Below are 26,513 nucleotides of genomic sequence, written 5' to 3'. Positions count from 1 at the left end.
GCCCCCCAGCCCAGCGCAGAGGCGTCTGTTGTTATGATAGTGAAGGACTTCATCCGGAATGACAGACCCTCGTGGAGGAAACGAGAAGATGTCCACCACTGCAGACTTTTCAAAGTTAGATTGTTGAACCTCATCAGCCCATCTAGGCCGAGTTCCTGTCGATTCCAGACTAGCAGAATGTTTCTTTGTAGAGGTCTCATTCTGGCTTCTGCCCAACCGACTGCCGGAATTGAGGCTGTAAACAGACCCAGCAAGCACATGGCTTCTCTGATTAAAAACACAGTTTTTACTCTGAGATTCCGGATTAACCGCTTGATCTTTAGTTTCTTTTCTTCTGGCAGAAATAACTTCATTGCGATAGAATCCAAAATTAGACCCAAGAACTGGATCCTTTGAACTGGCACTAGTTCCGATTTGTTGAAATTTATTAGCCAGCCATGCTCTTCCAGCGATTTGATGGCTGTCTCCAGATCTAACTGTAGTTGAACCTGGGACTCTGCAATCAACAGCCAGTCGTCCAAATATGGAACGACAGCGATGCCCATACCTCTTAGAAAAGCTGAAACGACTACTAGAAGCTTTGTGAATACTCTGGGCGCTGATGATAGGCCGAAAGGCAGTGCTCTGAATTGGTAATGTTTGGTTACCGATTGGCAGCACACCGCAAACCGTAGAAAACTTTTGCTGGATTCCGCTATGGGTACATGAAGATAAGCATCTTTCAAATCCAGGGACGCAAACCAACTCTTTGGGTGAATAAGCAGAGCCGCTGATTTTACTGATTCCATGAGGAATTTCTTTTTGATAATCCGCTTGTTTACGGCTTTTAGATCTAGAATAGGTCTGAACGAACCATCCGGTTTTGGCACCAAGAACAGTCTTGAATAGGTGCCTAGATGTCTTTCCTTTATAGGAACTTCTTCCACCACTCTTTTTAGTAACAGAGTCGACACTTCTCGCATCAGAGAGAGTTCCATATCTAGAGACTGAACCCTGGAACATAGAAACATGTTTATAGGGGCTTGTGATAATTCTAGAGCGTATCCGTGCTCTATCACTGAAAGGACCCAGCGATCTGATGTTGTCTCTTTCCAGTGCTCTAGGAAGTGACTCAACCTTCCACCCACCGGCCTGGCGTCATAATTTCTTATTTCTCTTGGCAGTAAACCTTTCCTTCTTCCTATAATCAAAGGCTCTTTGCTGTTGACCCCTGAAATAGTTTCTACGAAAGGAACTTCTGAATGAAGGACGTGTCTCTGCGTGACGGCTTCTAGACTGCTTCCTATATGATACTGGTAAAGCTTTCCTTCCTTCCTTCATCTGTTTCAACAGCTCATCCAGCTTAGAACCGAAAAGTCTTCCTGGTTCAAAAGGTAGTTCACACAGAGAATTTTTAGATGCCGCATCTGCAGACCAATTTCTAAGCCAAAGCGCTCTCCTGGCGACTGTTGAGATACCTATATTCTTGGCCGACAATTTCAGGCTTTCTGTAGAAGCATCCACTAAAAAATCAGACGCCATCTTGATATTTTTCAACAGCTTTAACGGGTCTTCCTTCGCTTCTCCCGTATATACCTTTTCTAGTTCTTCCAACCAAAGTTTTTGGGCCTTGGCAACTGATGACCCCGTAATCAAGGCTTTAGCTTGGGCTGCAGACGAGCTGAACAACTTCTTTAAAGAGGAGTCCATGCGTTTATCCATGACATCCTTGAGCCCGCTTGAATCACCAATTGGTAAAGTAGTCTTTTTACCTATTTGAGCAATAGGGACGTCCACTACAGGGACCGTATCCAGCTTGCAGTCTTGCTCTGATTCTATGGAAAAAAGAGTTTTAAAATGCTTAGACATAAACGGCTTGTGACTAGGGAACTTCCATTCTTTCAAAATCAATTCCTTAGTTTGTGGGTGAAAGGGAAACACTTTGGACTTTTTCCCCGTTTCCCCAAAATCAAAGATGCACTGCACTTCTTTAATCAATTTCCCAATGGCTTCATCTGGGAAGGCAAATTCCTCATCTGAGGAATCACTGCCTGAATTATCTTCATACTCAGAACCACTAGTTCCCGAACTAGTATCAGAAGTTTCCCAAGATCTCAGTCTTTTCTTAGCATGCTTTACCATCTGAGAATCCTGGGCAACAGAAGCCTGGACTGAATGTAATGCAGCTGACTGCATATCCACAAATGTTTGCTGCATACTTTGCTGCAACCAGCTGAGAAAAGTGGACATTTCTGTTCTCTTTGCTTCCTCTGAAGCTTCTTTTGAACACACTGAGCAAAGTTTCTTTTTACAACCATCAGGCATAGGTTGGCCACACACAGAGCACATTAAATGCTTGGTTTTAGATGCACATTTCCCTTTCTCAGCAACTTTATCCATACTTTCCGGATTAGACATACTGGGAAAACAAGAAAACAAGAAAGGGGAAAAATAATCAAAATTTTTCTCCTTACGGATTCAGGCTAAGAACCATTTAAAATGAAAACTTATCAGTCTTACCTTAAATGGCCTGAGAGTGTGTTGGAGGGCAGGTGAGAAACACACTTCACAACCGTTCTGAGAGCTCCTGGCAAACAGAGGTTGCTGCTGGTACATGCTCATATAAGTCCTGTAACCAAACGAAAACGTCCAGTTCGAATTTGGCGCCTGAATCAGGTTCGCATTGCGCATGTGCATAGCGCTCTGCGACTCCCTGGTGGAACGCAACGCAACCTGTGTGTGCGTTCCACCGACAGGACCTCCCAGCCGACGCACGCCTGCGTCCTTCGTCATACCGGCACCTGGCACGGCAAAAGACGGCAACATAAATTTTGAGTGACCACGCCGGCCGGCGTGTTGAACTCTACTTACCGGACATCAAGGAAGCAGAGCCTCCAGAGCCTCAGCCCTTCTCACCTACTTCCTGGAGAACCTTCCTGTCTAACCTCCCCTGCCGAAGGCAGGCAAAGAACTGGGGATGATCAGGAGGAGCTGCTACTTATGGGAAAGGAGGTAATTAGGGGAGGGATTAAAATGTTTGGAGATTTGCCTGCCTGTTTTTTCCCTCCAGATTGGATATCCCTGTGGTATAAGCACTGCCTCTAATCTGAAAGGAAAATATGTATTATTTTGTAGTTGCTGAAAGGTGTATACGTACAAAAGATTCCCAACAGCAAATTCTGTAAGGGATTCAGGGTACCAATGCAGGAAATCATAAAAGTTAAAATACAAACAAACAAATGCACAAGGCTAAATGAGCCAAACCTCAGTGTTCTACAATCAAGCGTAAACAGTGTACTCTTTTTATTACAGAGGTTTATTAATTTATTTTTTGACAGAACCTTAACCTTTATATATACACTGTCAAATGAAGGTGCTGCACACACACAAAAAAAATATAGTATTGATTACAATGGTTGCAATTCTGCAATGTTTACTTGTTTGTGAGTGCTCTTATTATACAAAATTGCTAAAGATTTTATATATAGATCTATATATTTCAATAAACTATTTCTTGTAAAATAAGACTGACACAATTTTAGCAAATAGCTGCAATGCTTTACGACTGACATAATTTTAGCAAATGGCTGCAATGCTTTACCTTTTGTAGCATCCAATGCGCTTACTTCAGTGAGAAACACGGACACTTCGCTTTCTAGTTTTTGATGACATAGTTGGGCTTCCTGTGAATATACAGAAAAAATACATTATAAAATGTGTGTGTGTGTATGTATATATATATATATATAGAAAAAAGAAAAAAGAAAAAGAAACCTTGCACTCCAACTTACTCAATTGTAGACCCGGTGCTAGATTGCACTAAATAGATATAGCCAGAGAAAATCAGCACTCCCAGGATTTGTATAAAAAATGAAAATAAGTCTTTATTCCAACGGTCAACGTTTCAGTTCCGCTAGGGAACTTTCATCAGGACAGAATACCTGTCCTGTCCTGGTGAAAGTTCCCTAGCGGAACTGAAACGTTGACCGTTGGAATAAAGACTTATTTTCATTTTTGATACAAATCCTGGGAGTGCTGATTTTCTCTGGCGCTATATATATATATATATATATATATATATATATATATATAACAAATAAGAGTCCTGCGCATCCAGTATAAGTGTGCACACCCAGGTGCTACCGCAGTTTATTTGAAGACAAAATCCATACCGCAAACGTTTCGGGCAACAGGGCTGCTGCCCGAAACGTTTGCGGTTTGGATTTATTGTTCATTGTAACACACTGTCGGGACTACAGTGCGGAGCTTCTGCAGCACAGTTTGAATTGCTTTTTTTCAGACAGTTCATTTTGTAGGCATAGTGTTTGCTTCTACCTCATCACATATATAGTGAGATATACACTGCTCAAAAAACACAACACAATGTAACTCCAAGTCAATCACACTTCTGTGAAATCAAACTGTCCACTTAGGAAGCAACACTGAGTGACAATCAATTTCACATGCTGTTGTGCAAATGGGATAGACAACAGGTGGACATTATAGGCAATTAGCAAGACACCCCCAATAAAGGAGTGGTTCTGCAGGTGGTGACCACAGACCACTTCTCAGTTCCAATGCTTCCTGGCCGATGTTTTGGTCACTTTTGAATGCTAGAGGCATCGCCTTAGTTTGTCAGGAGGAGAATAGCACATGGAGTAAGCTGCGAAACAGGTGTGGAAATTCAGTAGGCTCTAGAGTGGCAGGCAGGCCTCTGATTTTGATATTTTTCTAGCACCTCTCATCTTCCATTGCAACCATGCGTTCCTGGGCCTTTGTCTGAGTATGTTATAGGGTTGACAGTTTCTCCAGTGACTGTATACAGTTCTTATTGTCAGCAGAGTTCAGCTCTGTATGTTCCAAGCATACAGAGACTCCATTAATTTCTTCCCGAAACCGCCCGATATCAGTCGCAATATTTCTGCGTAGCTAGTCTAGGAGGCTCCGTAACGTATACTCTGTGACTGGATGCTTTGCAGCTGGCATGGGTGGTGGGAGCATGGGTCTGGTAGGTACCCTAATGTCAGAGTCCTCCCAGTCAGTCGAAATCTCGTCACTGGATGAAAGCCCGTCTGACATTGGCGCCATTTCAGGCCTCCCAGTGGATTGCGGTCTTCTCAGGAGCTCTCCAATGTTGGCAGTTGCGGGGGGGGGGGTCTATCAGCTTTGTATTTTTTACTATGACGTCCCATGCCTTCAGCGAGGTATATAGCAGCTTTGTGTGCAGGTAGGTGATAAAATTCCTGTGTTAAATGCTCACTATCGGCGTTTTTGCTCGGAGCTCGAGGGAGATGCGTCCTCACAGTCCTAACAACTATTTTTTTTAATGACAAGCTTTAATGACAATGCTTCAGACTTGAGAAAGGGAGGTTCTCCCGAAAGCTGGTCATTAAAAAATAAAAATATCTATCTATCTATCTATCTATATGTGTTCTATGACACAGAAACCAATTATTGCTCTCTCTCTATACAATATAATTTAAAGGGAAACTGCCATCACATATACAAGTTCAGCTCTTTTACAAGAGCTCAAAGGGACACGTCATTGCCCAAATACAAAATAAATAAAAATCACTGTTTAAACAAATGTGAGGAAGGCTGAACTTGATGGACGCAAGTCTCTTTTCAGCTATGTAACTGTTTAGTAAATATACCCAAAATAAAAACTTGAATGCATTTAATTATGCATTCTTTGGGGTTATATCTAAAAACAGCTTGCAAAAAACAGTCTTGTCTGCTGCCTTTGCAAACCATCCTCATTCTTACCCCCTTCAGATTTTCTGTGGCTCTTCTATAACAGACTCCCCAATGCAGCTCAATGAGGAGTCTTTGCAAGGCAGGTGCTCTGGGCAATTGCTGCCTCTTGAGTTCAGTGCATATACACTAACCAAACCAGGAAGTAACAAGACCTGTTGTCTGCTTGAAGAGCCAGGGAGGTGTAAAAAGTACAATTTATAAACAAAAAGTGTCAATTTCTCTATGAGGAGAAGTTGAGTGGTAAGGGCTGTGTTTGGCTTGTGCTGGCTATGCCCTTAATCTGCCTCTTTGACAAGCTCAACCAACCCAATGCTTTCCTATGGGAAAGCATTGTAATAGGCTCAGATCATCACTTCTAATGTCAACCAAGCAGGCAGATCAGGGGCAGAGCCAGCAGCAGACTGGAATAAAAGTAAGGCTTTATTATATTTATGGGGGCAAGGGGTACCAGGGGGCTAGATTGTGTTTTTAAACACTACAGGGTCAGGAATGCATGTTTGTGATCCTGACCCTATAGTGTCCTTTTAATTCAGAGAATGAACACTTTTACAGAAAATGTACGAATTTCTAAGTCAAAGAATTATTTCACACATCTCCATTTTAGAAGGTTACTCATAGTAACAAATTTGATCTATTTCAATGCAGACTTTTTAGGAATAACAGTAAATGCAGCTAACACGAAGCGACAAAATATTTTACTGTGAACATAAAAGACATTAGCAATTTAATTCCCATTATGCATGGCTTATATTTCTCTTATAGGTGGAAATGTCATCCCAGGAATGTTATTTTTATTCATCCAGTATATTTAACAATATTTTTATAGCACATCTATTTATCCTGTAAAAGGGATTCTGCATATCAGCTCTCTGCCATTCCCTGTTATATGCCATGTATATACTGTAAGCTTGTTTGAGCATTGGCCTTCTTCTTGTCTCTGTTAATATATTGTATGTCAACTACTTGTGAAATATCACCATTCTATAATTGTAAAGTACTGCGGAAAAAGATAGTGCTAAATAAATGCTAATAAAATAAAAATACAAAAACAAACTTTGAACCTGGCTGTCAGTATGAGAAGGCATAATAAAAATTAAAACATGTAGGCACACTCCAAATGCGAGTTTCCAAACGGAACAAGGCAAAAAATACTGGGTGCTCACTCACATAAGGCCATATTCCCAAAGGCCCAAACAAGTTACATCTATTACTTAGACAAGGAGCAGAACCACAAATGTATATGAAAAGGTTTTTATTGGATGGGTCCGTAGCAATTGGATGTCTCATTAAATATATCAATAAATCAAAAAAATAAGACAAACAATGTCATATGAAAAATATAATGCAATAGCTACGAATTCTGGAATTACATATAAGCAAACTACGTAGTACATGAATTACTGAAAACCAGTATACAGAATAGCTATACGAGAAACCAAATCATAAAAACCCATAAACAATTTTATATACAAAGAAAAAAAGCATACCAGACCTAGTGAGAAGAAGGACAAAAGTCAACCAATAAGCCCCCAACGTTTCGGCAAAAAAGAAAAAGAAGAAATTAAACAATCTTTCTAGTTATCCAGCTCATTTGCAATGTGTGCCCTGGTTGTGCCTAGACTAAACTGGGTCATGATGTAATTTGCATTTTTGATCAAAAAAACAAACAAAAAAAAATTTTATAGGTGATTTTTAAAGTGGTGTCATTTGGTGTAATTTCCTATAGAATTGCCTTTTCCTAAAATATATGTGATGTCAGAGAATGCTTGGACAAACACTTATTTTCTTACTTTGTGTATCACATACAATCAAATCCTTGTACAGCCAAATATTATGATCAGTCAGCTGTTAAAAGCAGAGCTTTGGGTGTTTAACTTGAACAAATGATGTTACATTGTTGATCCGAAGCCAAATACATAGTATTATACAATTGGAGAGATCTCTGATAGGGAGGGGATAATGGGATAGGAAGGGCAGGGTGACAAAACTCTCACACAGCAAGCACAAGCTATGTTAGATTCAAATACACTGAACACACATAAAATAAGAGAACACAAAACATAAAAAAAATAAAAATAAAGGATTTTACAAGACAGACAAGGTAAGTTTACTCAGTTTTGATTTTTTTGCTCCATTGATACAAAAGGTAGTAAGAATGATCTGGTTCAGAAGAAAATCCCGATATGGAGTTTGAAGGACTGCGAGCATGCCAAAAAGAGGCAATCACTAAAATAGGAGATTAGCAACAAATCTAAATCAACTAATACATATTTTGCTATCAATGAAGAAAAAAAAATTGTTTTTTAGAACGGATATTGCAAAATATTTTTTACTCTTTTGGAGACAAGTACCCAAATGGAGGATTCTTCGTATAGAAAGTCCAGAGGATGAGGTGAATCAAAGTATAATCAGCAAAACTGAGAAAAATGCAGTAACTAAAATGGATTTTAATCCATCTTCCTTTCTCTTAGCTCAATATAATGTTAGATGTCTTAATAGGGCTATGAATGTTGTGTCTCTGTCTTCCCATTAAACTTCACTTATTTAATGATCTTAACCAGTTTGTTCGTAATTTACATTATTACATTCCATTAGTATTTCGATTTCTATGAATATCGGGGAGGTTAATAAACATCTTGACAACCCAAAAGATAAACAAATGATTTTTAATTTGAAATCCTTATTCAATGATAATGATTGTACTGATCGAAGAAACAAACCAATAGATCCAACAGAAATCTTGCATGAAAGAAAGACTTTAAACAACTGTATAAATATTGTTCTGTGAGAGACAGAATGTTATAATTAGGTTTTATGAGAGTGTAGTGTACTTTTAGGTTTTGAAAAAAAACCAGAGAATGAGTAATAGGACTAGAGGTGAACAAAGGGCATTAAAATTAATTATAACTAACACCACGATCGAACTATAAAAAATGCAGATAAGGGGTGTGGGGAATTGTGATTTTGAATAGGAATGACAATCTAAAAGAGGCTTATTGTTTACTGGAGAATCAAGAGTTTTATAAAATCTTTAACTTTTGATGCCTAACCTCTGCGTGGAGGCCCTTCAACTAAAATAAATATGATTACCAATACTGATTGTAAATATTTACTTTCAGCACAAGATGTAGTACCCATCTTTAATTCCCCCTCCCCCCAAATACATAATTTAAATAATCCCACTGGTAAACCCATTATATTATCTAATGATTCTGTTACAGGTACCCTTTCCAAGTAAATAAAATTTCATTTACAAAAAGTATGTTAAGCAAGTACCATCTTATATTTGGGATTTTGGCCATCTGCTGACACTTATTTGACTGTAGATGGCTCCAGGGCTTTATATGGTTAACTATTGATGTTAACGCCTTATGCTAAACTGTTTGGCCTTGAAGCAATGAAACACTATTTATTTAATGATCCCCTATTACCCAAAGTTAAGCAGATACTTTGATTTTAGAATTCTTTTTGTTTTAATAAACAATTTTATCTGCAAACACAAGAAGCAGTGATGGAGGAAAATAAGGCACTCTACTATGCCAATTTATCTCAGGGTTACTTTGAGGAATGATATATCGCAAAACAACCCATGGAGTTGCAACCTGATCTGCTATTGCTACTTTATTGATGACATTTTAATAGTTTGGGATCGGGATAATGAAAGTATCAATGATTTTTTTTAATTTTGCTCAACACAAATCCCTTTGGCCTCTCGTTCACCCATAATAAAAGAACAGATGGCAAAATGTAGTTCCTGGATCTCCTATTGAGAGATGAAAATGATAATGTAATTACAAACACTTATCAAAAGACAGTAGATGGTAAATAATTATTTACATTTAAGAAGTGCCCACCATTCCCAGTGGATAAATAATACACCCTATAGTGCTCCTTTAATGACGGGGATGGTTGGGGTGCTGAATCTAAACAGTTGTGAAAACACTCCAACATGGTTCCAAACTTTACAGTATGACCAGTAAAATACAGAACTGAATATACATGTTTATACACCAGGAGATAAATACCATATTCTACTTAAATGTCACATTGGTTGGGGATTTGCTCGCATATCATACAATGATCCAATTGTAAAACTCTGTTACAATCTTCCAAATGCATTAAAAGATCACATGAGTAGTGTGATGTAATAATGTTTAGAATAACAACAGGTTCTCCCCAATCATGGCAACATATTAATTGTAGAGGTGCATATGTCTGTTATTTCCATAGGATGCATGGCTACTGTTAGTCAGTCAGTAATTTTGCTCTGTTTGGGGCAAGTGGTTGAGGCAAACATTGGTCTAACTTATACTTTGCTCTTAGGTGCAGATTGTCACAGTTTAGTCTGGCCTCTCATGGAGATAAAGGTTAGTGCAAATACATTTTTCATCATCTTCGGAGTACGGTGAGAGATACTAGAAGATTTATTAAAAATGTATGAATTGTTAAATTAAGTATATATCTAACAAGCATAATACAGATGAGCTACAGAGGAAACACAGTAAAAAGAGGGATATGGAAAAAACCAAAAAAACAACCCACTGTGAATGAGGGTTTCAGTAAGTCAAGTGAGATAGCGGGAGAATGGATGTTCCATGTGCTTAATCAATAGTACCAAGGTGGAGAATATGCAGTTTAATCTGCAACATGATGTATTCTGCTGAGGAGTAAGTGCTAGGACAGAAATAGCCAAGCACAAACACAAAGGACTACTGTCTGAAGTCTTACAACATTCCATTCATTTACTAATTTATGCAGCAAGTGTCTCATCTGTTCTCAGCTAAACAAAAAAAACAAAAAAAAAGGTATCGTTTGCAGAAAAATCTGAAAATGCAATTGAATTAAAACAAAACAAAACAAAACAAAAATTCAACATGAAGCTGAAATGTATAACTATATCCAAGTTAGAGCTGTGATTGGGAGCTGGTAATAAAGCTTTATTCGAAGTTTGTGCTTGTTTAGGAAGCAATATTTTAGGGGAAACAATAGATTAGGCAGCTGGCCAAAGTTGGAAAGAAAAAAAAAAAGACAAAGCGGCACTTTTTCTCATTTTTCTTTACTTTCAGTTTCCTTTGTTTATGCTCTTAAGGAACAAGGCTCTTTTGAGATGTGCCACGTTTGTGATCAAGACCTTTCTGGCACTTCTGTTGTGCGTTCATTCTATGAATATTTTAGCCAGTTTAAGAAATATGGCTTTTTCCACCTTATATGTATACATAATACAACATAAATGTGAACAAGAAATTATAAAGTGTGTGTGTGTGTGTGTGGGTGAGGGGGCATGCTGAGATTACATATTTTATGATAGTCACAGGAAATAAAGCTTCACCAAAGTATATGTGTAAAAAGTATATTCCCCAGGCTATTTAACGAATAGCATTTTGACACTTTTCATTCAACCATTTATTAATGAACTGCAGCCAAAATATTTCATCTGTGTTTCTAGAGTACAATGATACGTTTCTATATCTTTTTTCCTATTCCTAACCCTTCAGCCTTTCTTAACTTTATATGTGGTTTAAGCATGCTTTTTTTTAGTACTTTAAACTAAATACATAAAGCATCATGTGCACAGATTTTAATACACCTTTTACACAATACACTTATGAAGTCATCATAATGTTGCAAAGAAGATGTGATGTGCAATAAATCTCCTCTTAATCCACATGCCTCAGCTATATACTCCAGGTTAATAATACCCAGTGCCATTGTCCCCAGTTCATATCCTCCAGCCATAGTATCGTTAGAATGATATCCCTGTATGTTATGTTTTTGCACGTATTTATCCAACTGCAGTTTAAATGCTGTGCAGTGACACAATGAAATGATCTGATTGTGTCTGTAAATGCAGATCCTGGCTGCCAGGTATGTTTTGGATGTTTACAGATTTAGAGTTTGTAGCAGACCAATATTCCCTGAATATGAATCATGAGTAATTATGTAATTAAAAAGGTATTCGTGTCAATGGTAATGGAGTGAAGGTGCATTTGGTAACATTTAGTTAGCCACCGTTGTTTTTGCACTTCATAACCAGTATTTAAGCCTTCAATTCAGGCATTAAATCCCCCTAAAAAGGTTTGGTTAAGAGTCCATTTAGCACAAAGGAATTATTACCTTGGCCTTCTCACCATAGAGTACTATGAACCAGACTGTGTAGACAAACAGGTACACAAACCAGCTGTCACTAAGTGCCCAATGATGGGGTTTCTCACTGCTAGTTCTCTTCATGTGTCACTCAGTGAATGTAGCATTGCTAGAAAAATAAACATTCGAATAGACCTTGGTATTACTTGGACCATATAAAGCTTATTGTGCTTGGAATAGCTGTAACTAAGGCACTATGAACACGGTGTTCCAAGGTGTTTTTTTTTTATTCTGGCTCCAGAAATGTAGAAAAGGCAACTTTTAGGCTAAATGCCTCATCAGTAACTCAAAAAGAATAATAAAAAAGGCCAACTACTCACTCGCAAGAAAACTAGAAAGAGTAGTTGAGTCTTCCGGGTGTGAAAAATACTGGTTTATTCCACAAAGACATATAATACAGAGTGCCAGAAGTGTTCCTCATCTAGCAGGTTTCATCAATGAAATGTTCTTAAATAAATGTAATCGTAGAAGCCTACTCAACTATTTTCTTAGTCATTTTCCTGTGGGTGCCAGGTTGGACTATTTTGTTTGTTTTCTTGGATTCATTTTAAAAAGGAGCAGCTGATGAACCTGAGCAACCAAGAATGGTGATTAAATTACTGCTTACGGAACAGTTATTGCTGTCTTCACTGTGGCTTTATCCCCCTGTACTTCCTGCTACTGAACAATCTCCAACAATAACACCACAGGTTACATAAAATAACATATATAACAGCAACATTACAAGCCCTATTACATAGTTATGTACCTCAAGTGCCTGCTTTAAATCTTCTTCGGGGACCAATTCCTCCTCCTCTTCATCATCACTGATCTGGTCTTGAGAACAATAATGAGTGCTATAGGCAGAGTGCTCCTCAATCACAGTCATCCATTCCTGTAGGAAGACCAATTTTGGTCAATTTATAGATAAGTGACACTACCTGCATTATACTACTGTTTTTCTTTTTTTATTTACGGTTGGTACCATTCTAAGAAAGAAATCAAGGTTAGGAAACAGATGTAAAACGTCTTCTTTGAAAGTAGAATATAACTGACGTCTAAAGGTTTCCTCATCATTATTCCTGCAATCACAGCGATTTATGTTTCTGTTATACTTCTCATGCCTGCTAATGCAGTGGGTTTGTATTCTTCCATACCTTTAAAGAATTTACAACACGATTATACAGACTGTTTTTCAAGTAGACCTACAATTGAAATATTAGAAGGAGTTGTAGGTACCAGCTTGTCATTCCTAATGAGCCTACAGAGATGGGAGTTGCATTGTTGTGTGTATGCATTTTCATGTGTAACAATGGCATTCTGGGGGACTAGTGGATACAAAATCTTACAAAGCAGTTTTAGATGTGGAGACGTGCTTTTGGAGAAAAAAAAAATTGTCTAAAGCTCTACTTTGGGATATGCAAATGTTTCACAATAGTACAGGTCATGATTTTTTTTTTAATCAATTAAAAAAACAAAAACAAAAAAAACCTTTCATATATCAACAATTTAATGTTTAGAGAAGGACACAAACATACCAAAAATAAGTTTGTTAGGCAATAAGTACAATACATTCTTACATACATAGGTTAGACTTTGTTACATACCTCTCTCGTGTGACTGAGGTGTTTTGGCAGCACTCTAAAATGATGTATGCTGTCATCAAAGCATTTAACAGAGAACGAATATTTGTCTGTCGATTTTACCTGGAGGTAAGATTAACAGACAGAGACGTAACATTTTTCAATTAACAAATAACCAACTTTAAGATTTACACATAAAACAATTAAGTATGGCAAATCAAAAACCGATTTGCAAAAGGTAGGGAATAAAAAGGCTTGTTTGGCCTCTAAAACATATATTCCTAAAGTTTCCTTTAAATCCCTTAAAAGTTTATGTCACCTGAGTGTTTTTTTACAGTATAGAGCACATACCGAGCAGACTGCTTGTGTCAAATGTTTACACCCTTGGCGATGCACTTGGTTTACTGCATCAGCTCTGTATAAGAAAATTGAAAAATAAGCAACTGTTAACTTGGAAGATCTGTTGTATTTTGTTTATCTTTGGTTATCACTTTATACAAGGAGTGAGCCTGACATCTGGCAATCAGCCCTATCATACATGAGTTACTGCTACACACTCAGCCTCTAATACAAAAAAAATAAAATAAATAAAAAGTAAAATTTTTACAGTAGTAAAAAGTAGCAGTGGTACTTAAAGTATTTTATAAAGATAACCTTTTTGAAATATGCACATGACTGTGTGGAAAAGGCAATGTCATGGGATCCTCCATAGACCTCAGTGTTGCACTCTCACGCACATGAAGAAGACCAGATGGAAGATTTTTGTGGCAATCCTTGAGGGACAATTTCCTTCCCCTGCACCTCTGGGCCACACGACCCGGACACCAAGCAGCGATGTCATCTTCAAGGGTCTTTGCAAATTATGCGAAGACACCAGATGGAGACAGAGCCACTTTGAGAAATACTTCTCTCCTGCTCCTTTTAATTGAACTTTAATCCCACATGATGTTTTTGTAAGCACTAGCAGGAAATTAGCAGAGTAGGAGGTATGAAATGCAAACGGAAACAGACTGTGCAATAAGGGAAGTTAAACAATTTGAGCTATTTTTCAGGAAGTGAATAGGAAGGCAGTGTGAGTAACAGGGGGGGGGGGGGGGAGGGGGGGGACTAGGGCTGCATAAACAAAAGCAAATGACTCCTAATTGGCAGACAATTGAGCAGTGAGATTGCAGGGACACAATCTTTACACCAAAACCGCTTTATTAAGCTAAACTTGTTTTGGTGCTTAATGTGGCCCTTTAATCATGGTGTGAACCCATATTGATTTGTGATCTTCTGATATTAGGTCAGAAGATTAGTCTGCATTCTTGTATTTAAAAAAAAGTATGTCCTTTCTCCCTGAGATAACTCTCCCAGGCTTGACATTTGCTAGTGTTGGTTCACCTTTGGAAAGGGATGAATTAAAATGCTGACTGAGAAATGGTCAAGATCAGGGGCGGACTGACCACTCGGGCAGATCGGTCCTGGACCGAAGGCCCCGAGGCAGTCAGGGGCCCGGCAGGCTGCATAAACATGCTCTGGCTGGGGAGATCAGATCACAGATCTCCCCAGCAAGAAAAAAACAGAATTGTATTTGTACATATTCTATGGATAGGTTGCTCCTGCAACATATCTCTCTCTATTTCCCCACTCTGCCTCCCCTCTACCCCCACCCCCAGCTTCTGCTCCTGCCAGATCTCCTCCATGCAATGACTGCGGAGCTCCATGTGAGGGGAAGAGGTGGGGCCGAAAGAGGGGAAGTTACCTCACTTCCTGCCCTGCCCTCTCCTGCAGAATCTGCTGAACCCTGGCAGACAGCAGGTAAGTAAATCTTATTTTATTAAAGGACCACTCTAGTGCCAGGAAAACATACTCGTTTTCCTGGCACTAGAGTGCCCTGAGGGTGCCCCCACCCTCAGGGACCCACTCCCGCCCGGCTCTGGAAAGGGGAAAGGGGTTAAATCTTACCTTTTTCCAGCGCTGGGCGGAGAGATCTCCTCCTGCTCTCCTCCTCCGATCCTCCCCGTCGGCTGAATGCGCACGCGCGGCAAGAGCTGCGCGCGCATTCAGCCGGTCACATAGGAAAGCATTCATAATGCTTTCCTATGGACGCTTGCGTGCTCTCACTGTGATTTTCACAGTGAGAATCACGCAAGCGCCTCTAGCGGCTGTCAGTGAGACAGCCACTAGAGGATTAGGGGGAAGGCTTAACCCATTCACAAACATAGCAGTTTCTCTGAAACTGCTATGTTTATGAAAAAATGGGTTAACCCTAGAAGGACCTGGCACCCAGACCACCTCATTAAGCTGAAGTGGTCTGGGTGCCTAGAGTGGTCCTTTAAGCTAATATCCCTGTGCCCCCTCACCCATCCCTGTACATGTGCCCCCTCACCCATCCCTGTACCTGTGCCCCCTCACCCATCCGTGTACCTGTGCCCCCTCACCCATCCGTGTACCTGTGCCCCCTCACCCATCCCTGTATCTGTGCCCCCTCACCCATCCCTGTATCTGTGCCCCCTCACCCATCCCTGTATCTGTGCCCCCTCACCCATCCCTGTATCTGTGCCCCCTCACCCATCCCTGTATCTGTGCCCCCTCACCCATCCCTTTACCTGTGCCCCTCACCCATCCCTGTACCTGTGCGCCCTTTACCTATCCCAGCCCCTGTGCCTCTTCACCCATAACAGCACCTGTGCCCCCCCTTCACCCACCACAGCCCCTCTGGCCTCTTTATCCTTCTGAGCCACTATGTCCCCTTCACCCACCACAGCCCCTATGCCCACTTTACCATCCCAGACCCCACTCCCCCTTCACCCACTACAGCCCTATCACTCTCATTCCAATCCCTCCATGTACCCACCACAGCCTCTGTGCCTTCTTGCACACTCCTCAGCCTCTCTCTCTCCCTGTAACCACCTCACCCCATGCCTTCTTGCACCCACTACAGTCCTCATCACTCTCATCCATATCCCTTCCTGCACAAGCAGCATCCCACACAAGTAACCTCCAAACACGTGTTTGGAGGCTACCTGTGTGGTTGAACATGTGGGGGATGCTGCTTGTGATGTCACCAACAAACACAGAGGAAGGGAGTAATTACATTTGCTTTATTTCTTTATTTTAATGGGAAGGGGGGGGCGTAAGGCAAGCTATTAAGGGGTACTCCACTCAAAAACAAATGTTTTATTAAAAACACTCTTTTTGGTTGGATTAACCCCTTAAAGTATATCTGGCCCTGTTTGGGGGATGCCATGACTCACACAGCCATGCTGGGTCGCGCACACATATCTGTATGAGAGCTGCACAAAGACCTTGCACCAGGAGGGTGGCCCTTGATCTCCTAGTGACCGAGGGCCCTGTAAGTGGTCAGTCCACCCCTGGTCAAGATTACATTAAAGGTCCATTCAAGAGACTAGCCGGTTTATTCACTACATTGAGAATTCAAAAGTGAATTCAGAGTAAATTTCAAATTTAAGGCAAAAGTACCTCAACTGACTGGAAGCATGGCTGACTAAGAATTATTCCAGTTTGATTATTTTAATTGTAAATTTGAAACGCACGTTTGTAAATAACCCTGTAAGTGCAAGGCTTAAAAGAAGTTTGTGAAATGGCAAAGATCAAAAACGTTAAAAAAAACCTAAACAAAAAGCAACAAATCATTACCATCCCTTCAGAGGGACAGTAAAGACTGTGTTCTTTGAAACTGTGTAAATCTCAAAGTGCTCATCATTTAGGCTGTCATGAAGTGTGACAAGAGCAATTTCAAAGGTTTCATTCATTTTCATAAGCGAATGGTTAACACATATTGGTGCTAAAATTGTCTTTAAGTTAGTACTAATGAAATAAAAGGTAAGTTATGATGAGACTATTCTGAGAATCATAGACTCCTCATGCTTTTCAGGAAAACATGTTGGTGAAGGGGCAAGCAATCACCATGCAAGTATCCTATAAACCAGGCTTTGCCAAACTCCAGCCCTCCAGATGTTGCTGAACTACAACTCCCATGATTCTCAGCCTATTTCATTCATAGAATCATGGGAGTTGTAGTTCAGCAACATCTGGAGGGCCGGAGTTCGGGGAAGCCTGCTTTAAACTATACAGTTGGTTGTGCTTTTCAAATGCACAATGTGTAGATTTAATCTACACCTACCTTAAGGTGGACTTGTGTTGCATTGTGATTTGTAGATAACTTCACTATAACATGTCTCGCTGAGTTAAATATTCTCTAGCAACCAACAATGCAAAACTCTTGTAATTAAATAAACAGGTTCAACATACTGACATTAACTGAAATATTAACTACATGAAATGTAAAACTGGAATGTGACCCACAGACAAGAGCGACAGTGAACTAAATGTATTATAAATCGATACGTTTTCTCTGCATTTCTCATGACAAGTAATCATATTTACAAGTCAAATTCGGTTTTGATTTGCATTTCAAAAATTATATAACTCAATGTGACGATGGTAGATATCGGGAGCCCTCGGGCTAAGTGCTGTAGTTACTTGTATTTTATATACAATGGATGGTATTGTTGGATATGATTATGTATACTGAAAGTATTGGAAACCTCAAATCGTGCTGTAATCACAAAATATGCTAATTGTCACACAAAAATAAAGATTTAAAAAAAAAAAAAAACACACAAAAAAATACACCATCTAGAATGTGTAGCTTAATTTCATGCTCAATATATCTAGAATGTAACTGTTACAGATACTCACTGTTTTTGATACCAAGAAATTACTCCATGTTCCAGTACTACCCAAAATACTTTCCAACCAAAAAAACGAGAGCTCTAAAGAAAAGAAAAAAAAAAAAGAATACAAAATCCAAATAATGTCTAAATTAATGCAATGTTGCTGGGCTATATACATAAAAACGGACATGTTACAAAGGTGGTAAACTGTTTTGAAACCATAATTGTGAAGTAAGTATGGGAATAATTGTTATGGCCACCTGGGTCTATCGTCACCTACATCTTGGACGTCCTCCGTACGCCAAAGAAATTGTTGCAGTCACACAGTTTAGGAACAAGGCACCACAGACGTGTGCAGAAATGATGCCGATGAGTCCAATGCTTACGATAAGACCCAAGATGCTGCCAGTCATTTCACTTAGGTAATGAGGGTCTTTCCTGCGATAAGCATGTGCATTTTCTGCCTTTAAAACTCCAAGACTCCCTTCACCCAATGCTCAGTTATTCTGTAGCCAACGGTCCTGCTGACTTCCATTCTCTTACGGCTCTCCTTGCTGTCCTATCTGTTCCATTTACAACCTCATTTACCTCATATCCTATTGGATTCTTGGATATTTGACTCTGTGGTGCCTGACCAGAGGTTTGGCTTTGGACTGACTGGTTCTTTACACTCTACGACTCTGACGCTCTGATTACGTTTCACTTGAGAATGTTCTTAATTTATTATTCTGATTATCAATAAAGCCATTGTGCTATTGATACATGAGAAAGCATGTCTCCTTTTCCAAGCCTTCTTTAGGAGTGGCGATTCGCAAGTGCGTATTGTTGCCTACATTTGAGTTCCAGTTCCACAACAAGTTTTACAATAATCAATCAATAAAAATACATGTATATCAATGAATAGGATACTTTTTACATCTAACCATCTTGTCATCACAATTATTCTTGGGATTCTAAAAATATTAAAAAGATAGCAAAAATATACAAAACATAAAGAATTTAAAAGTGTCTTATTAAACATGGTCATAAAAAGCCACAAGCCAAAAGAAAATTTAGGTCAAAACTGGAAGAAAGACAACATATTAGAGTACCCGTTGTTTGGTCCCTGCCCAGACCTCACACAGGTTTGAGTTCAATGTGCAATCAGATGTATCCCATCCAAAGGGGAAGTAAAATGTTTGCTTTATAAGACTTAAAAGGGGACCTGCTTAGTTCACAAACTGCTTTACTTTGTCCAAATTCTTAAAGAAACTCTAATATTAATAGTCTGTTTCTATATGCAGTTCTATTTTATATGTTGTTTGATTGTGTCACTATAAGTAAATCATTTGTTAAAGGCTACTTAACTTACAGTGAACAATGTTTTGTTAAACAAAAACTGTGTTTTCTTGTCCTCCTGAAATAATAAAGTGGCTAAAAGTCTGCTCCCTATTGCCTGATTAGCAGACAGCCTTACAAAAAAAAAAGGCAAAACGGAAAATTCTTTGGGAACACCCGCCCCCTTTACTTCCGCCCACTGGCATCCTATGAAGCAAATGTTGAGGGGTATCGAGCGTTCTTTCTGGGCCTGTGAGGCATCTTGTAAATATTGTGTCGGAAGATGTCTTGGCAGAGGGAACGAAATGTGCAATTAAGGGAGTGGGCACAAGGGATTTTCCTGAAAAAAGGAATGATAACTTCCAGTCCAATTGGTAGAGGGCCAGACCTTAGCATGCAGAATAGCTAAAGAAACAAAAATGCAGTCTGAAATGGTGAATATTAGAATTTCTGAGACATATTAATTATCTGTCAGTCATAGTGCACTGTGATCGGAATGATGATAATAGATGATCTACTGTAAAAAGAATTACAAAATAAATAATCAAACGGCGCATCCAGTCAGGCAGTCATGAAATGCAAGGTGTTATAAATCTTAGAACTTGGATGTTTTACTAGACCTGAAGACAATGAATAAGGTAAGTGGATATTTATACATGATAAAGGAAAAACATATGGACTTGGTTGTCAAAATGAGATACAAAGTCAATTGATGAATGGATCTACAACCTCGGTAAGGATTTGACTTTGAAGAATAATTGGGACACTTCTCGTGTTAAATATAATAAAATAAATTTTAAAAAAACAAAGACAAATCCCCTCCCCCCAGATATACATGATGAATTAAATGATTATCATGCATACCAGGTCAGACAATAAAACAATATATTAATCCTCTGAAATACCTTGCCTAGAGGGCCTTCAAATCGATGTAATGTTTTGATTATATACTGGAAAAAAGAATGAGATAAGAAAACATTATAGTAAATACATACACCTAGTCAGAGCGATTCTTAAGGGGTAGCTTTAGGGGCTAAAAGCTCGCTCTTCAGCTCTGAACCCCTTCAAGTGGCAGCATATTAGCGGTTTAATTTTTTTTACATTTGGTGACAGCTTTAAAAGGGGGTAAAAATAAAAAGCACTAATATTAGCATTTTGCTGGGCTATGGAAAGGAGGAAGCAATCCCTCAGTCTATACCCCAGGTGACACACAGGAGGAGTGCAATAGGTGATGATCACACTACATCCGATCCGCTTCACTCTGGTAGAATGAGTGGTGAGAATGTTTTGAAGTCTTGAAGAGCATTTTACCGCTAAAGTCTCCATTGAGATGCCTGCATCCATCAGTGGCACTCTGTGCTTACATAGAAAGGGAGGGACATAACAGGTACGGATACACCTGCCTATCTGTTACTGTATGTACCCACTACTTTATGCATGAACAGAGTGCTACCAGTTGATGCTTGTACAGCAGCGCAGATGAGTTATACGAGATTGAGAAAGAAAAAATGGGTTTTATAAGTCAGGCAAAAAAAAAACCTAGGAGAGTAAAATAAATTCAATTTGGATATGGAGACCGTATGGGTTGTAAGGAATGCAGGAGTGTAGGAGTTAAAAGTTTGCACTCCAAGTCGGCCTAATAGGATCATTGAATTTTGCTTTGTGTGAAGGTCTCAGTAGGTATTAGAACCTACTAACACAACAGCCCAGAACGGAAATTAAATGTCATTTCTCACCTTGCTAATCCTGGCCTGTAGAATTTGCTTTATTTCTATATTCTGTGCAAGGTCGATCGGTTTCTGATCTGAGAAGTCATTAAAAAGAGTTATAGATTAGCTATTGCATGCAAAATCTATTTCACCTAAATCTAGAATATAAAGATAGTGATGTACAGTTGCCTGTAACATCTTCACTGCTCACCAAGTTACTGTTTACATAAAGTTTTAACACTTAATGTGCAAGAATATCATTGACATTTTTGGTGTAGTACAACACAGCACACTATTCTCAAACTGAACTTTAAATTATTAATTGTGCAGAGATGACAACAGAATTTAAACGTTAGGCCAAAATATCAGCGTTTTAATAATTCCAAAACATAACCCATTTGATCCTAAATATCCAGGTCTCTTGTTAATTGTCCACAATTCTCAGTTGCGTGTACATATATCCATTGTTTTCTACTTCTGATACAACTATTACCAAAGTAATGCTCTTACGTTTTTTATTCTTGATGTTAACATCTGCCCCATTTTTCATAAGCTTCACGACACACTGTTTCAACCCACGGTATGCTGCACAGTGCAGTGGAGTGTTGCCCATTTGATCAGTGCAGTTGATATCTGGTGGTATGGCTTTGTTTAACTAGACAGAAAACAGAATTATTATTTTTTATTTCCCACTTTATATTTAAACATCACTACCCTTATATACATACAAGAGAGACAGACAGATATACAGGTAGCCAAACATACACCACCTGTTAATCTGCAATGATATGCTCCTTCACTGCATGCACATGATGTAATTTAACATAGGCCAACATGGGCTTTTCATCACACATTTTGTAGGAAATAGATGAATATGTAGTTTTAAATGTATCAAATTTCCGTCGGAAATGTTTTACCTTAAAGAGGCATTCTTTTCAAATTATTTTATTGAATTTGTACCATAACCACTACATCATGAATGTTGTATGATCTGTTTTTGTATGGCAATAATAAATCGACAACGATAAGGAATATTATTATTTTAAACGATAGATGGTATTTACATTTTTTTCTACAGTATGGTATAAAGACATCTGAAGTATAATATTTGAGTGGAGGAAAAGAGGGTGAAAAAAAAAAAACTATATCCCTAAATCCCATAAAAAATGGGCCCATTGACTTGTAGGAGTGTCTTAGGTAAAATACCTCACACAAAAAAAAATTCCTTATTTTACAAGAGGCCATTGTATTTTTCTTTTTCCCTTCTCTTCCCCCCTCTCTCTTCCCTTTTCCTTTCTCTTTATAAACTAATTAATTTTTTTTTTTTTTATATAGCGCCATGAGATAATTAAATACGTTAGGTATTTTTTAGGAGGAGATCTGAATTATTCTTTATAAGGTTATTGACATCGATGAAAAAGGTATAGAGGATTAGTGTGTGTTACAATCATTTTCAAACTTTTTTCTGAAATGTTAATTTATTTTCAACAATCAACGACTCGAGTTTTACTCTACAACTCTATAATCCGTATAAACCCTTACCAGTTCTGAGAGCTTTACAACATTTCCTTCTCGTGCCGCTCCAAGAAGCATGTCTTCTACTTTCTTTTCTTGAGTGCGTTGTGCAGCTTAAAATAGAAACAAAACAAATAACTATAAGTTTAGACTATGAAATGATTTCTGCCATTCACTGCTTTTTGTATGCATCTAAATAAAGCATAGGGGTTAACGCGAGATGGGGGGCTGAAACCCCAGATGTTGTGCTCTTTAGTCCTGTGATCTTTACATGTGGTGGGGGTGAATGCCATGGGATACTATATATACACATTTTTTAATGCTGCTCAAAGCAGCTGCCTATTATAAGTAAAAATATCAACAGTGTAGTGCGCCACCAGGCTAATTGGGGGAAGATGGTGGTGCTCCCTAGGTGAACGTTTGGAGGGGTTGCTGGGAAACAAAACAATGCTGCGCACATCACTCTAGTAGTTATTTAGTGTGGCGGGATCATACGGAATATCTGGGTGTGCAGTATGTGCGCATTTCCGGTTATGCTTTTATTGCGCTGGCAATGCTTTGTTGGCCAGGGGCTCATGAGAGTTGGAGAGAGGAGCTAAAGAGAGAATTTGCTGGGCCTCCACCACTGCCACATTATCGACAGTATTCGGATCATGAGTGGAGTTGCCAAAATGCTGAATAGCAGCCAATAATATCAGCCAAACCGATAATGGGTTCATCCTTAAAAGAGAGGAGGGGACATAACATGGAAAGGCAGGGATATGTCATGATATATCCCCACCTATGTGTTAGTGTAAGGATCATCGAGTTTTGCTTTAAGTTCAAGCCCCAGGTGGGTCTGAAATCTAGCAACCCACCTAATAAAAAGATGTACAGTTTTTTGGGTGTCTTCACATATATCTAAATATTATCTAGTATAAACAGAGGTGTCGGACGAACATTTTCTAGTAGGGTGCAAAGTCATAATGTGTATAGGCACAGTCACATTTAAATTAAACAAAAAAGACAAATTCTGTGGGGGACATAATGGACTCCTCTTGCCCTATTCTGTGGATGTCCAGGAGTACAACAAGCAAGAATAGAGAATACCTTCACATTGACTATATTAGTGATTGGATAAACTCACATTTGATTACGTGCTTTGTAAGTAAGCCGTGGCTATCTGGCTCTTCATGAACCATGAATCCCTTGATATTCTACCGCCTGCAGCTATGGTAAACAGGTTGGATAGGTTTTAGGAGAGGGCAATAGCTGAAAGGCTGCATATAGTGAGGACCTGATTTACACAGAAAGCATTTAAAGGGAAGCCAGGGAGAAAATAGTTTTGTCAGGCAGACACAGGCAGATAGCATACTCTCTACACCATAACTATTAGAATTAGCTGTCCCGCAAAATAATAAAAAAAATGAATTCAAGGTATCCACTTAGGTACTCACACACACATATACGACATGCAAAATATGCCACTGTTTATTAAGTGTCTAAAAAAAATAAAAAAAATAAATACAAACGTAGAATGCTGAGCCCATTCTTGTTTTATGTGCCAGCACAAGCACACGGAATAGAAAATTACCATTATGAATTTAATTAAAAGTTATCTTTTTTTGAAGTTTTATCTATGATCAGAACTCTTTCATTCAATAAGTATTACAGCAGCACTGTGGCTTCTGAGTTAGTTTTTTTTTGTAAAAAAGGATCATTATATTGGACTGGAAATTCACCGAAATTCAAAATCTAAGAAAAGATATAGATGAGACAATAGGAACTATCCTACTATGGCATATACTTGTGACAGTGGCACTGTTCTTTTAGTCAAATTTAGCAAAACATACACAGAGTGCCCTCTAGTGTCCATTACTATGCTTTACTATTTGCATTTTAGGAAAAGTTAAGAATAAATGAATAAGTGTACTAGCACTGGAATGTAAAATTTAACACTACCAAAAACTATTACAAATAATAATAAATAATCTCCAAAATGGCCAAAGTATATCATAGGTTTTATGAAAGCAAGCAATATTCAAATAAAAGCAAATTTATCATAGATAATGCTAAATCTTTTTACAGGGAATTTTTTGGGAGATAGAGTACAAACATCACACAAAATTCACTTTCTTTTCTAAAGCAACACATGTTCAATCACTAAAGAGAAAATTGTTAGGAATTTACCATAATATTTCAAATCTTCGTGCCAAAATACCCATGTTGCAGACATACAAGTAGGAGAATATTTCTGATATGGCAATTTTGTCAACAAATGAGAAATTCTTAGTTAAAGGATCACTATGGTGTCAGAAAAACAAAGCTGTTTTCCTGCCACTATAGTGCCCTGAGGGTGCCCCCACCCTAGGGTCCCCCTCCCGTGGCGCTGAAGGGGTTAAAACCCCTTCAGCAGCTTACCTTAATCCAGCGCCGGGCTCCCTCAGCGCTGGTGACCTATCCTCCCCCACCGACATCAGCTCCCCCGTCCGACGTCAGCTGAGCCGAATGCGCATTCAAAGTGTCCATAGGAAAGCATTTCTCAATGCCTTCCTATAGACGCTCTGCGTGATGGAGGCGAAATGTGCCTCCAGCGTCGCAGATGCGCCTCAAGTGGCTGTCCGGAAGACAGCCACTAGAGGCTGGATTAACCCCAAATGTTAACATAGCAGTTTCTCTGAAACTGCTATGTTTGCATCTAAAGGATTAAAGCCTGAGGGAACTGGCACCCAGCCACTTCATTGAGCTGAAGTTGCTTGGGTGACTATAGTGTCCGGTTAAGTGAACAACTCTGCTGTTGATATTAGCGGCAGATGAAAGTATGGGAAATTGACACACTACAGGTCAAAATAGCCTCAAATGAAACAAACTCCAGATCAGCTGCATTCCAAATCCCTGATCAGTTCTCTACGAGTCACAGGTAAGTTAATTAACATTTTCTTTGGTTGTGTTACACTAGTTCACTTATTCCTGCCTCTGGCAATACATGGTGTGAATCTGAGGAGTCCTGGTGTTTACACAGCATGTCATTTGATGAGGTGTGTTAATTTATATTTAGAAGAAAATACTAACTCAAAAAGAATATATATATATATATACACACACACACACACAGTGAGAAAAAAGTATTTGATCCCCTGCTGATTTAGAACGTTTACCCACTGACAAAGAAATGATCAGTCTATCATTTTAATGGTAGGTGTAATTTGAAATATGTGGGTAAAACCAGCAGAGCATTTAAGAAGCGTATCGTGGAGCATGTCAACTCAATAAAATCATCTAGACATGTTGACACCCCAATTTCTAAACGTTTAAAGTTACATCATGGGGGATCTTCTCAAGGATTACGCTTCAGCGGAATAGAAAAAATAAATCTGGGCCCCACGAAAGGAGACCTAGATAAAAAAAAAAACTATTACAGAGATAGAGCAATTGGATATACAAACTAAAAACGCTCTCCCCGTATGGCTTGAATGAAGGATTTTCGTACACCTCATTCATATCGGATTGATAACTGTAACCTGTATTGGCTTAAAAGCACTTTATATATATATATATTTTTAAACAATGTCCATTATCACTCTTGTCAAACCAAATATTATTTTTTTGCCCATAACTGTACTCCTACAATGATTAAACCGACTGCTAAATACAAATATTGCAAATTTATATTGATACCTTAACGTGCATGTACCTTTAAGACATTGAAAAAAACCTGTGATCAGGTTTATAAACTGTACCCAAAACCCTAACCAATATGTAAAAAATTCTGTAAATATTTAATGACAGTATAAGCAATTCACACAGTAATAGGAACAACTATAATGATTGAGATCACTATTTAAATCATGTACACTATGAGTCATATC

At 38.8% G+C, this 26,513-nt stretch overlaps 1 protein-coding gene across 7 annotated transcripts in view; it reads right to left on the bottom strand.

Annotated features, from left to right (window-relative positions):
* OSBPL1A (oxysterol binding protein like 1A) overlaps positions 1-26,513 on the bottom strand; it is a 226,407-nt gene that overhangs the window by 176,474 nt on the left and 23,420 nt on the right. For all 7 annotated transcript variants that reach the window (XM_063451462.1, XM_063451465.1, XM_063451466.1 and 4 more), the window contains 9 exons: positions 22,693-22,778; positions 21,661-21,805; positions 21,178-21,245; positions 20,347-20,391; positions 18,150-18,223; positions 13,794-13,857; positions 13,467-13,565; positions 12,629-12,754; positions 3,581-3,662 (listed from right to left, as the gene is read on the bottom strand). In XM_063451462.1, coding sequence (XP_063307532.1) covers positions 3,581-3,662; positions 12,629-12,754; positions 13,467-13,565; positions 13,794-13,857; positions 18,150-18,223; positions 20,347-20,391; positions 21,178-21,245; positions 21,661-21,805; positions 22,693-22,778 — 789 coding nt within the window. The remainder of the gene's footprint in view (positions 1-3,580; positions 3,663-12,628; positions 12,755-13,466; positions 13,566-13,793; positions 13,858-18,149; positions 18,224-20,346; positions 20,392-21,177; positions 21,246-21,660; positions 21,806-22,692; positions 22,779-26,513) is intronic.

This window comes from Pelobates fuscus, chromosome 4 (genome assembly GCF_036172605.1).
Source record: "Pelobates fuscus isolate aPelFus1 chromosome 4, aPelFus1.pri, whole genome shotgun sequence".
NCBI classification, from domain to species: domain Eukaryota; kingdom Metazoa; phylum Chordata; class Amphibia; order Anura; family Pelobatidae; genus Pelobates; species Pelobates fuscus.
Note: the sequence above shows the minus strand (reverse complement) of the source record. Positions and strands in the feature narration are given on the sequence as shown.